Below are 14,203 nucleotides of genomic sequence, written 5' to 3'. Positions count from 1 at the left end.
CTTCATATATACTAGTATATACCAATATGTATCCCAAGCATAAAGTAAATGATCAAGACATATTTATATCTGCAACAAAATAATGCCTAAACCAAAAAATACAAAAAGTATTCCACGAGTATAGAAAAATAATAATCTTTGCTAACCCCCTCCCTACAAATACATACAATAGATTAAAAAAAACACAAAATGTAAAAGAAGCCGCAGGTGGAAAATCCCAACATGACCCTATACAAATGGTATAAATGGCATACTACCATATAGCGTAATAGTTCCACCTGGGATCAGGTATCTCGAATCTGATCCCCAAGGTAAACCACAAGTAAAGAATTGAATAAATGGTAGAAAAATCCAAGCAATTTACATGATAAGCCAGAGTCTATTACCTGTGGTTGACATGATGGCAGATGGCACTGGTCCCAAAAACGAGGAGACACCTTGATGCGCGTTTCGCTACCTTCGTCAGGTAAGTACAAGTTTTTGAAGTTTGTCTACGGAAATTTGTGCCCAGTCAGCCGATTTCGGAAGTCAGGTGCTGATGTTGGACAAGATGGCCTGGCTTGCAATCAGCATTCCAATTCATCCCAAAGGTGTTGGATGGGGTTGAGGTCAGGGCTTTTTGTAGCCTCTCGAGTTCCTCCACACCAAAATCCTCACCCCATGGCTTTATGGAGCTCGCTCTGTAATTACATATTGAATCTGATCCACAGAATTACATTTGGCAGGAACATGTAAAATTTTGGATCTACTGGTCCTTAATCAGGCTGGTTCAAGGTATTAAGCATGGATAAGTAATGATGCTGCCCCATTGGTTCCCCCCATGGGAGATTATTGTGATTTCTGTAAGAAGTATGGTGCCAGGAAGCTTGGCTTGAATGTTCAAACAGATGGGTAAGACTTGCCTTCGGGATAAAGAAGAGTTGCCTTACAATTTTTTAATTTGACCCTTCCTTGACTGTAGGATAGATCATCTATGTGTAATTGGTTGGAGTCCAATCCCTGTGATCCTAAACGATCAACAAAGGATAGGCCATCAATTAAGAATCCTGTAAAAGGAAATTTCAATTTTTTTTTAATTTTTTTTAAAGAATATGTTTTTGCAATATTTTAATTATACAGATTTTTTTTTTTACCAAGTTTGGGTATTCATGCAATCTTCTCCATTCACGTCCAAAGTAAAAGTAAAAACTCTTGCTACTTTGAATGGGACATTAGTGATTAAACTTTGGAAACCAGCACAATTTTGGATGTGAATGGAGAACAAAATGTCCTGAAACTCAAATTCATAGCAAAATAAACAAACTATTTGCAAAATGACTAATCAATTTAAGTTGATTTAAACGATGAAGTGTTATAAAATGTTGATCAAAATTAAAATTTTCCTTTAAATATTGATTATTTCCCAAAATGTAATTTTTCATTAGATCCAAGTACCTGTTGATTGCATTTCCACTTGATTAGGACACATTGACAAACATGTACAAATCCTATTAATATTATGTGCTCTAGCTTTATGTGTTAGTCCGCTCGTTAGTCTTTTTTTTAGTTGGTTACCATCAATTAATTTACTGTTTCAAAGGTCCGTGGCCCAGTTGTAATCAGGAAAAGGCAAAGTAAAAGGGGAAGACGTCTCACCTGCACTGATAAAAAGTTTCTCTAGAATCTATGTACGGCTCATATGTTGCGAAAGCACGAGAAATATTAATACCTCCTTTATAACATATTAAAGTGTCAAATGCAAAAATGAGACCTCGAGGTCTCATTTACACTAGAGAGTGTTTTTCAAAGGGAACACAAAGCCCATGACCCAATTCCCGGCTCACATCATTGCCATATTTCATCTTAATAGACATAGGATAAATGCCAATTATATACCCAAAAAAAAAATATTTTCATCTTCACATTATGTATTTTGTCTCGCTATGCAGATTACAACCTGAATTTTAAAGCTTACTTAACAGATTTTGCCTAAAAAAATTGTAGCAAGGAAATATTGAAACATCTCGTCTTTGTTCATATCTTATTATGAGAAAGTAAGAACATAGCGCCAGGCTAACAGCCAATTGTAAAATAGGCCATGGGGTAGAGTTTTCACACTTTAAATGAATGTGTCTCTCTCCCACTTAGGATATACGGACCGGCTAAATTAGTAAATTTAGTTTAATTTTTTTTTAAATCAAAAAGTTTAGCCCACAGTTGACCTAAATATTGACCAGAGAAGTTATGGTAAGACCTATATGGTGGCTATATAAGAACAATGTGGCCGATTTGACCCGTATTCATCAGTTGGAGTAACACGGAGTGTATCTATGGAGACAAAAACTTTGGTGCTGATTTCTCGGAAAATTTATCAGACCTTCTTAAAGAGGAAAATAGAAATAGGCCAAGGGATAGAGTTTTTACAATTTAAATTGATGTGCATCTCTCTTCCACTAGGGATATATACAGGCCGGCTAAATGAGCCAATCTTTCATTTAATATTTTGTAAATCAAAACGTTTAGCCCACATTCGAGCTAGACGTTCACACAGAGTTTTCTGATTAGTTTTTTTTATGTGGAAACCGCGTTGGAAAACGCGCCAAAAAACGGCCAAAAATGCCTCCCATTGATTTCAATGAGAGGCGGAGGCGTTTTTTCCTGCGAGCGGAAAAGAAGGGACATGCCTTATCTGACCTCCCATTAACATCAATGGGAGGCAGAGAAAGCGTATTTCGCAGCATTTTATGCCGGTGGTGCTTAATGGCCGGGGGGGGGGGGGCGAAAAACGCTGCGAAAAATGTAGCGAAAATCGGCGTTCAGGCCGAGGAAAATCTGCCTCAAAATTCAAAAGGGAATTTTGAGGCAGATTTTCCTCCTGCAAAAAACTCTGTGTGAACCCAGCCTTAGATCCACTGTTATGACTTGAGGTGGCTAAATAACAACAATGTGGACGATACGACCAGTATCAAGGAGTTGGAGTGATACTCAGTGTATCTATGGGAATAAATTAGCCGGTTCTGACTGCTCATAAAATTTGTCAGACATGCTTAGAGAGGAAAATAGGCCATGTGATAGAGTTTTCACAATTTGAAATGAAGGGTATTTCTCCTCCACTAAGGATACAAAGATCAGATAAATGAGTCAAAATTTCTTATATGAAAAACCCTTGACCTAAATATTGATTGTGGGCAGTTGCTGTGAGACCCACTAAAATTTTATGTGGAGGTGGCTCTATAACAACAATGTGGCCGATTCGACCAGTATCGATCATTTGGAGTGATACTCAGTGTATCTACTGGGACAGAATGGTCGGTTCTGAGTGCTCGTAAATCTCGGAAAGTTTTCATGCTTTACATTGATGCATATCTTTCTTTCACTAAAGATATACTGTATAGGCCAACTAAATTAGTCAATCATCCATTTAATTTAAATCTTGTTAAATGAAAAAGTTTAGCCCACACTTGAGGTAAATTTTGACCTGGCTAAGTGTAAGATCCACTAACTGTAAGACCCCCTGTTATGAGTGGAGGTGACTATATAACAACAATGTGACCAACTGAACCAGTATTAATCAGTTGCAGTGATAATCCATGTATCAATGGGGTGTCACGGCTCTGGGGGTATGTGGACCCACTAGGCCGCTCTGCCGTAGAAGAGTAGCAGCTGGCCAAACTACAGTCAATAAAAGTCTTTAGAACTAGAGTACCTGTATAGAAATTCTGACAGACACTTGATATAGCAGACTCCTTGGCACAGATGACACTTGGCAAAGGAGATGACAATTGGCGTGGCAGATGACACTTGGTGTGGCAGATGACACTTGGCGTGGCACAGAGAATGAACTCGACTCCAACACTAGACTTCACTCAGGAACAAACACAATTACTGGATACGGATACAGGAAACAGGATACGGGAACACAGGGAACAGGATACAACTAAAGGACCATTTGCTAAACAAACATAGGTAGACACAACAACGCTCAGGCAAGGAGAGGAAGGGCAGAGCACTTTTTATAGTCCAGGGTGTAAAGGAATTGGCTGGAGAACTAAACACAGGTGCGCACGGTGGCCCCTTAAGGCCGGGGGTGAGTGCGCACACCCTACTGGACACAAAGGGGAGCTGCAGACGCATGTGCTGGCGTCTCTGGGGAGGGAGACGCCGGCATGAAGAAAGTGTCCTGCGGCTGCCGGTGAGTAGGATGTGCCAGCGGCCACTAGAACACCTCTATATTCAACTAAAGATATAAAGGTTGGCTGATGGAGTTATTTTTCATTTAATTTTAGTATAGTTAACAAACTTTAGCCGACTTTTGACCTAAAAAAATTATTCTTGGCAGTTATCGTTGCCCTAGTGAGATATTACGAGTGGAGGTCACAGGAGAATATCAACAATGTGGATAAATTGACCTGCAACAAGAAGCTGGAGTGTTACAAATGGTTGGTTACCATTTTATGGGGCACTGTTTTTTATTTCAGTAACTTTCTGCTCTGGATGATTTTTTTTTTTTTTTACTAAGGGTTGAGAATATGCGATTGTGTACATCTGAGCCTTATCAGGACATTTGTTGACGCTGAGACTCAACACAAAGATTTTTGGTCTCTTTAGTCTTGAATCTCTTGATCATGTGACGATCCATATAGACATGTTACATGTATGAACTCTGCACATCTTGAACTTTTATATTTATGGGGAGTTGTTCAGGCTCTCCTTGGGTCACACCTAGCCACAAACATAATTATAAGTTAATATAAAGCAATTCCAACACCTTATACACTGGAGAAAATAACTTCTGGTCTTTACCGCTACAGGACAGTGCATGTGCATAATGCGCCGCCATCTGGCACCACAGGTAATGACAATCGACCGAAGCAACAGGCATCACCGCTGACCCTTGTACTGTGAGTTGTGTATCTTACAGTCTAAATAGTGCATGTTACTGTAGATGTTTTCTTGCAGAGCATCACCCACTTGAGAAATGAAGGGTTTTCTCCCTATATTGTAATGTATCAAATAAAAATATCTGTTTGACCTACATTTAAATATAGTCCCATTAGTTTTACCGGGTGAGAATAAGCTGCGCAGGTCTTGGGGCATCCGGTATAATTTGATTTAGCACATTGGCAGGTAATTGAATATAAAACACAATCTTTGTGCCCTTTCCATCAGGTGACCCGTCCTTTGGTATTTTCCACGTATCCTCAGTAGGCATTTGACTTGACTCCAGACAAGTGTGAAACGTATTTAAACACGGGAAGCCCTCACCACATCATCTGTCTCTGTACGATGCAAATGTGCCCTTTCCAATCACACTGGAATAGAAGGTTGTTTCAACTCTTCTTGATTCTTTGAACTTCACAGCTGAAAATACTCATCATTAGATAAAACAAGGAGCAGAATGAATGCCAAGTGCCTATAAGAATACAGTCGCATATTTCCAAAAATATAAAAACCTTGAGATTCCCCTCTTAGGCTATGTTCACATCTGCGTGGAGGCTTCGTTAGTCGTCTCCGTCATAGATCTGGTCCATCATGCTGCGCTATTTCTTTCCGGGAAAATGACGACCACCAAGACGGAAGCCCGGCGGAACCCATTAAAATCAAAAGGGTTCCCTTCGGGCGCCGTTGGTGTCCATCATACAACAGATTCAGCACTGCCATTACACTATAAGGCCCCATGCACACGACCGTAAAACTGCGGACCATACCACGCTCCGCGGTTTTACGGACCCATTCGGTTCTATTGGTTGCGGAAACCTTTCCATAGTGCTACAGATGGGTGTCCGTGCCGTAGAACCGTGCCGGGAATTATGCAGTATGTCCGTTTTTTCGTGTTTTGCGAGCTGTGCTCCTATACTTTGTAAAGGAGCACAGCCCGAAAATGCGGGCGGCCTTCAGCAGCCGGCCATGCCCGCAATCGTGGGCTGCGATTACGGGCACGGTCGTGTGTATGGGGCCTTAGGGAGAAGAAAGATGGAAATAGCAACGCAGATGTAAGCAGAGCCTTACTTAAATTGGTCCTTGTTTTTACAGAGCAGGTGTTTGTGGTCCACCATTCATATATAGATTTGTTGTGATAATTTTTAAAGTGTAACTAAACTTTCTAAAACTTCTGACAATAGAGATATAGACATAGTGACAATAGAAGTTTTGATCAATGGGGGTCTGAGCAATAAGACCCCCACCGATCACTGAAACTAAGCGGCAGAAGCGCTCGGGCTGAGCCGCTTGGTGTCTGATTGACTTTTTTCGGAAAACCGAGGTAACGGTGTACGGACTCAATATATAGTCTCTGAGCCCGTACACCAACTGCTCGGCTTTCCGAGAAAAGCAGATCAAAAACAAAGCTGCTTAGCACTCACCCCAGCGTTTCTGACGCTTCGCTTTAGTGATTGGTGGGGTCTCAGTGCTCGGACCCACTATGACATTCAGAAGTTTTCAGAAAGTTTAGTTGCCCTTTAATGAAAATAAATTGACAAGGAAATAAAAAAAGACATGGTCCACACATCCAATATTCAAGGGTGCTCTGGTTTTATGTTAATAAAGCTTAACCTTTTCATAACCATGTTTAGTGTGTTGGGCCTTGATGCCAGGAGCACAACTTCACCTGTTATAATGCTGCAGTCTCAGGCTATGTTCACACGCTGAGTCAAAAACGGCTGAAAATTACGGAGCTGTTTTCAGAGAAAGCAGCCTCTGATTTTCAGCCGTTTTTGAAGCTGAAGACGGTTTTTTGTGGCGTTTTTTCTAGAAGTTTTTAGAGCTGTTTTTCCATTAATACAATGAAAAACAGCTCCAAAAACAGCTCAAGAAGTGACATGGGGCTTTTTTTTATGAGCCATTTTTTAAAACTGCAGCGTAAAAAAACACCCCGTCTGAATGAAACGCCATTTTTCCCATTGAATTCAATAGGCAGACGTTTGTAGGCATTCAGCTACCGTCTTTTCAGGTGTATTTCGGGGCGTCTACGCCCCGAAATACGCATGACAACACACCATATGAACATACCCCAAGGGCTTATTCAGACAAACGTAGAGTACGTCCGTGTGACAGCCGTTAAAACAACAGCTGTCACACGGACACATATATTTCAATGGGACCATTCACACGACCATTGTTTCAACAGACCGTGTGAAGGGTCCGTTGAAAAATAGAAAAATGTCCTGTTTTGTTCTGTTTTCACGGATCCCTCCATAGGGAGTCTATGGGGATCTTTGAAAACGGAACCCGCACGGGGGAAACTCGGACGTAAAAAAGTCATGTTTTTGACGTCCGAGTCTCCCCACATTTGTGTGAATATGGCCTAAAAGTGATTTTTAGAGATGAGCGAATTTCCCGAAATTTGTTTTGGGTTGTGTTCAACATGATCCACATAAATTAGCCGCAAATCACAAGTGCCCCAATTACTCCGAAAACTCATGTGTGACTCTCGGAGATCTTCTAGGACTGTATCCAACTCCTTTCAAGCTCTTTGACATTACTAATGGTGTCTTAGCGTTAAAGGGACAGCAACATAAATGGGTTTGGGTAAATTACCACAGTGCATCTTTGGAAGGCTGCCTGCAAGGCATTATGGGGAATCCTTTTTCATATCTGTGAAACCAAAAATTTGCGCTGCAAACCCCAAAAGTATCAGATTTCGCCAAATCTGAAGCTTTTGGCAAATTCAGACTGAATTTGATGTGCGTAGAATTCACTCATCTCTAGTGATTCTGCTTTTCTTTTTTTTTGTTCGTTTAAACCCAAAATTATGTTATTTATTTTCTTTTTTGCCGGATACAGAGGAATTTTTTGTTATTTAATGTTAAAGTGAATATCTCTTTATTTTGTAGGTCTAATTAGGGAAAATTTGTTAGTTTAGGTGAAGAACAGATAAGGCTGGGGTAATGGAGTGACATGAAAGTATTAACGCCTGAGCACCTGACATCAGTTTGTGTCATGTACGATGTCTAATATTGGTGCGTGTGGGTTCGAAAATACTTTTTTGAAGAGCTTAAATTTTTTATTGCTTTATTACTTTTTCTAATTTATTTTAGATATTTTATTTATTTTATTTTTTTATTATTGGGCTCAGGTTAGGAGAGAATACATAATCTTTATGTTCCCTGCTGTTTAAATTTTCAGTAATCTGTATAAAGAGACATGCAGAGAAGACGCAGATTGTGTCTTCTCTGCATGGCCACCAGTCTTCTCTGCACAGGGAATCCCTGTGATGTCATCAGTGACATAATGGAGTTCCCTAACAACCTCCCGCATTCAGTAGCCACAGCTTTTGCATTCTGGGACACAGTGCACAATATGAGCGCGCTGTATTCCTTTTTTTTTTTTTCATGGAAGGGAACTTTTTTTATTCCAGTTGCTTGTCACAGTACAGAGGCAGCCAAGTTTATGTTGACTCTGATAACTTGCTGCAGCGTGATATCACACAACAAAAGCCATTGAAAAAAATCATTGAAAAAGTCAAGTTTAAGTTTCCTGCCACTGTGTATTTAAGACAAGATAAACATGACTACATCTGTACACTATATGACACCCTGATCCTGCCAATCCATGAAGGATTGGGCAGTGCTGTCAAAGGGAGCACAAGCACCATTTTGTTAATGGAATGGGCGGGAAGGGGTTAATCATTGTATAATAAAAAATTAGGCAACTTTCTTATATACTTTGTGTTTCAATCCATATCAACATCACTGATTGCTGTCAGTGAATGGAAACATCCTTGATAACACCCAGATCGTAAAAATAGGTACAGGACTGAGTCAGACTGAGCTGTTGAGCCGTGACAAATAACTTGGGGTGCCACAAGCCTCCCTTCACCCTAGATATACTATATCTGCTATGATGAAATTGGGGAATATTCCCCATTGTATCCCCCTATTGTGATGTAACACCCAATTAGAGTCTTAGCGTCTAGACTCCCGTATATAGATCACATAGACCTCAGGAAAGCAATTCTTAGCTCACAGTGTCTAGGTCCACGTCCATTGACTAGCCACATGTAGCTACGGTCTATTGCAGACCAATTTTAAAATGTCCAGCTATATATAATATATTGCAATGTAATTTAAACTAAAAAGAATTATAAGACGGAGCCGTCACGGAGAAAGTATTGAACAAGAAAAAGCGCATTGAAGGAAATGTACTGCAATCTTGTGTAATTATTATCATATCTAATATAAATGAGAAAATGTACGTTTCACATTGGTCCGCAATGAAATATAGCGCAGAGAAGGGATTCAGCCAGTGTTGGAATATAGAATAATAAAATGTAGATAATGTCTTAATCACTCTGCATTATTAAACATTAATAGAAAATCATTAATAGCATCTCGCTAACCGTCTATGTCATTCAGTTCTCGGCCTACGACGAGCGCTGCTCTTCTCGGATGCTCTCCGAACATTAGTGAATATCTGAGGATTTAACTGCTTCATCCCTGTCATTGCTGGGAGCTTTACCTCACCTGGGAATTGTATTATCATGACGAGAGAAGAACAATCGATCTGCCCGATTCCCTAATTCAATTAATCTGCCAGCAAATAGAAAACAATGGACATATTGATCAGTCAAATATTCCCCAGTTCTACCCATTCTTTGCCTTCAGGACATCGTGGGACGGCTACTCCGACCTCCATTAAGATAATACAGGTGTTTTGAATGGCACCAGGGTGAGAAGTGTAATTTAATGTTGACCAGAGCTCCCCTTTGTAATGTGTGGTCCTTTTTAGGTCCAGCATTCTGTCCTGATTATTTTCTTAATGCATCTATATAGCGGTCAGAGTTTAATTTTTCTGATACAGAGCTCCAAATCCTCTGCATGGGCATAGAGTTAATTGATCAAATTCTGTCTACCTACAGCCACCACTAGATGGAGCTACTATATACTGTGTTATTATTGAGTACAATGTATAATCTGTATGCAGTAAGCTCCCCCTAGTGGTGGCTGCATGAAGCCAGCATATTCTCCTTTCATTCTATATACCATATATATCATGCAGAAAGTGCAGCACTGTATTAGAAAAGTGGAGCTCCGACCACTATATGAAAATAAATGAAGAAATGTAATTTACTGATCTACTGTTACCAGAATTGATGCTATTATCTATGAGTGCTTCCAAAACTACTCAGTCTACAAGGGAGAATCAAATTCCTCGCTATCACATACCCATCCCCCATGCAGCAGGGATCTGTAGTCCACAAGCTTTTGCTTTCCACAATATTTTGGAGTGTGTTTGGGGGAATTTGTGCCCATTCAGCCAATATAGCATTTGTAAGGTCGGGCACTGATGTTGGGGGGAAGGTCTGAATCGGAATCTGCATTCCAATTCATCCCAAAGGCGTTGGATGGGGTTGAGGTTCGGGTTCTCTGCGGCCACTCCAGTTTCTCCACACCATGTTCACCACCTCATGTCTTTTTGGAGCTCGCTGTGGGCACAGTCGTGCTGGAATAGGGAAGGGACGAACCCCAAACTATTACCACAAAGTTAGAAGCTGCCATTGTGTAAAATGTCTTTGTATGCTGTAGCATTAAAATTACTCTGACATTGCCCAACAACTAGGGGGGGGGGGGAGGGCACATCTCCGCACACAGGTAAGGTGTAATTAGTGATAAAAAAATGGAAGGCTGTCCCATTCTATGTTTTATTATGAAGCCACATGGTTACCTCTGCTGTGTGTATTATCTCTCTTTTGCGGCATCACTTTTTTGCAGTATTAGCAGTTCTGTGACATCATGTGTATTATACTTTTATGTTTGTTTTCTTGTGCTGTGATGTCATAGTGTATGTGGTGATCTTTTTTTCTATGCATTATCTCTGTACTTTGACATCACTGGGTGAATTCTTCATCACTTTCTGCATAACCCCTGTACTGTGACATCACTGCGTGCATTATCTGTATACTGTGACATCACTGTGTGCATTATCTGTATACTGTGATAGCACTGTGTGTATTATCCCACTATTGGGACATCACCGTAAAAACAACCCCAGACCGTTATCCCTTCTCCACCAAATCTTACAGTAGCCATTTATGTAGGCAGCGTTCTCCTGGCTTCCACCAAGCCCAGATTCCTCCATCATACTGTCAGATAATGAGCCGTGATTCATCACTCCAGAGAACACACTACTCCGGAGTCCATTGGAGGCGTGCTTTACACCACTTCAGCCGACGCTTGGCATTGTGCATTGTGTTCTTAGGCTTGTGTGCATCAACCATGAAAACCCATTTCATGAAGCTCAGGACGCACAGTTCTGATGTTACTTCCAGAAGCCGTGTGGATCTCTGTTGTGGGTGATACAACATAGGATAGGTGATGATTACACACCACACACTTTAGAACTTGGCGGCTAAGATCTGTGAGTTGTCTGGTCTACCGCTACATGGCTGTGCTTTTGTTATTCCAAGACGCTTCCACTTAGAAATAATAGCACTTACAGGTGACTGGGGCAGATAATAACACTTACAGGTGACCAGGGCAGATCATAATAAGTTTTTGCAGGCATAAAAATCTGCCTGAAAATTCCATTTGGAAATTTAGGGCAGATTTTGACAAGCCTGCATGACGTTTTTCGCAGCGTTTCTCGCAGTGTTTTTTGGCTGCGGCCATTAAGCGCCACGAGCAAAAAATGCAGTGAAAAACGCTTTCTCTGCCTCAGAGACGGAAACACTCAAGAAGGGGCATGTCGCTTTTTTTTCCCACAAAGTTTTTTTCCGCTCGTGAGAGAAAAAACAATGGATGGCGTTTTTGGCAGTTTTTTTTTCCACGATTTCCGACGCAGTTTCCGCGGCAAAAACCGTGGCAAAAAAACTCTGTGTGAACAGGGCCTAACACTTACAGGTGACCGGAGAAGATCATAATAACACTTACAGGTGACCGGGGAGGATCAGAAATTTCATGAATCGACTTGTGGCAGAGGTTGCATCCTATCCCAGGTGTAAAGTCACTGAGCTCTTCAATACGTCCCATGCTACTACCATTGTTTGTCAATGGAGATTACATCGCTGTGTGCTTGATTTTATGCATCTGTTTGCAGTGGTTATGGCTCAAACACCTAAACTCAATAATTAGGAGGGGTATCCACATACTTTTGGCCATGCAGTGTAAAAAATATATCTCTATGAGTAACACACAATACTATAGATATAATCCTCACTTTGTATAGAAATCTATACAAATTAGTTTTAAAAAAAAAGTGAATATCGTAAAACAAAAAGAAACAAACTGCTCACTAAACTACACTTAATGGCCATACAAAATTATACATTCATGCATTAGTCTGAAGTTGCTGCTATTTTTGTAACAGAAAGTAATAAGCATTAGTGCATTGGTAGAAAGGTCAGCAGAAAAGTAGAGAATATGTTGTCCGATAGGAGCCAACTGGTCCCTCTACTCTGTCCATTTTCCTATCTGCAGCACAAAGTCAGATAAAGTTCATTCTCAGTCCTCTCTCATCTCAAGTCCAGTGGAGACAGACGACTTGTGTGTATATATATATATATATATATATATATATATATATATATATATATATATTGGTAGATTTTAACTCTTGGACTCCATTTGTCGAGCATAGCAGCAGCCGACGTTGGTTAATTTGTCGGACATTGGGCCTAAACAAACCCCTTTCCATACTAGGATTGTCTTAAAATGTTTGCTATATCCAGAAGGGGATCCTATTATAGTCCTTTAATGCTGTTTACTAAGAACGAGCCTCAGTGAAGCCTACAGAGAACTTTGTGGTCAACCTAAGAGGCTGAACCGTTTGATCCTACAGATTCAGCAGACGACTTACCGTATTATTTCCTGCATACAGTGAAGGAAATAAGTATTTGATCCCTTGCTGATTTTGTAAGTTTGCCCACTGTCAAAGACATGAACAGTCTAGAATTTTTAGGCTAGGTTAATTTTACCAGTGAGAGATAGATTATATAAAAAAAACAGAAAATCACATTGTGAAAATGATATATATTTATTTGCATTGTGCACAGAGAAATAAGTATTTGATCCCCGACCAACCATTAAGAGTTCAGCCTCCTCCAGACCAGTTACTGCTCCAAATCAACTTGGTGCCTGCATTAAAGACAGCTGTCTTACATGGTCACCTGTATAAAAGACTCCTGTCCACAGACTCAATGAATCAGTCTGACTCTAACCTCTACAACATGGGCAAGACCAAAGAGCTTTCTAAGGATGTCAGGGACGAGATCATAGACCTGCACAAGGCTGGAATGGGCTACAAAACCATAAGTAAGACGCTGGGTGAGAAGGAGACAACTGTTGGTGCAAGAGTAAGAAAATGGAAGACATACAAAATGACTGTCAATCGACATCGATCTGGGGCTCCATGCAAAATCTCACCTCGTGGGGTATCCTTGATCCTGAGGAAGGTGAGAGCTCAGCCGAAAACTACAGGGGAGGAACTTGTTAATGATCTCAAGGCAGCTGGGACCACAGTCACCAAGAAAACCATTGGTAACACATTACACCGTAATGGATTAAAATCCTGCAGTGCCCGCAAGGTCCCCCTGCTCAAGAAGGCACATGTACAGGCCCGTCTGAAGTTTGCAAATGAACATCTGGATGATTCTGAGAGTGATTGGGAGAAGGTGCTGTGGTCAGATGAGACTAAAATTGAGCTCTTTGGCATTAACTCAACTCGCCATGTTTGGAGGAAGAGAAATGCTACCGATGACCCAAAGAACACCGTCCCCACTGTCAAGCATGGAGGTGGAAACATTATGTTTTGGGGGTGTTTCTCTGCTAAGGGCACAGGACTACTTCACCGCATCAATGGGAGAATGGATGGAGCCATGTACCGTCAAATCCTGAGTGACAACCTCCTTCCCTCCACCAGGACATTAAAAATGGCTCGTGGCTGGGTCTTCCAGCACAACAATGACCCGAAACATACAGCCAAGGCAACAAAGGAGTGGCTCAAAAAGAAGCACATTAAGCTCATGGAGTGGCCTAGCCAGTCTCCAGACCTTAATCCCATCGAAAACTTATGGAGGGAGCTGAAGATCCGAGTTGCCAAGCGACAGCCTCGAAATCTTAATGATTTACAGATGATCTGCAAATAGGAGTGGGCCAAAATTCCATCTAACATGTGTGCAAACCTCATCATCAACTACAAAAAACGTCTGACTGCTGTGCTTGCCAACAAGGGTTTTGCCACCAAGTATTTTTTTATATAATCTATCTCTCACTGGTAAAATTAACCTAGC

At 40.9% G+C, this 14,203-nt stretch overlaps 1 protein-coding gene across 3 annotated transcripts in view; it reads left to right on the top strand.

The window, feature by feature from the left end:
- Window positions 1-14,203, top strand: part of DGKB (diacylglycerol kinase beta) — a 396,795-nt gene that overhangs the window by 222,616 nt on the left and 159,976 nt on the right. For 2 of the 3 annotated variants that reach the window (XM_075827769.1, XM_075827770.1), the window contains exon 20: window positions 4,791-4,851. The exons of the other annotated variant lie outside the window; for it this stretch is intronic. In XM_075827769.1, the coding sequence (XP_075683884.1) occupies window positions 4,791-4,808 (18 nt within the window). In that variant the 3' untranslated portion in view covers window positions 4,809-4,851. Of the gene's footprint in view, window positions 1-4,790; window positions 4,852-14,203 lie in introns of those variants that run through there. 3 annotated transcript variants of the gene reach the window in all.

The sequence above is a fragment of the Rhinoderma darwinii genome, chromosome 5, assembly GCF_050947455.1.
Source record: "Rhinoderma darwinii isolate aRhiDar2 chromosome 5, aRhiDar2.hap1, whole genome shotgun sequence".
Classification (NCBI taxonomy): domain Eukaryota; kingdom Metazoa; phylum Chordata; class Amphibia; order Anura; family Rhinodermatidae; genus Rhinoderma; species Rhinoderma darwinii.
This window is presented reverse-complemented; position numbering and strand designations above follow the sequence as displayed.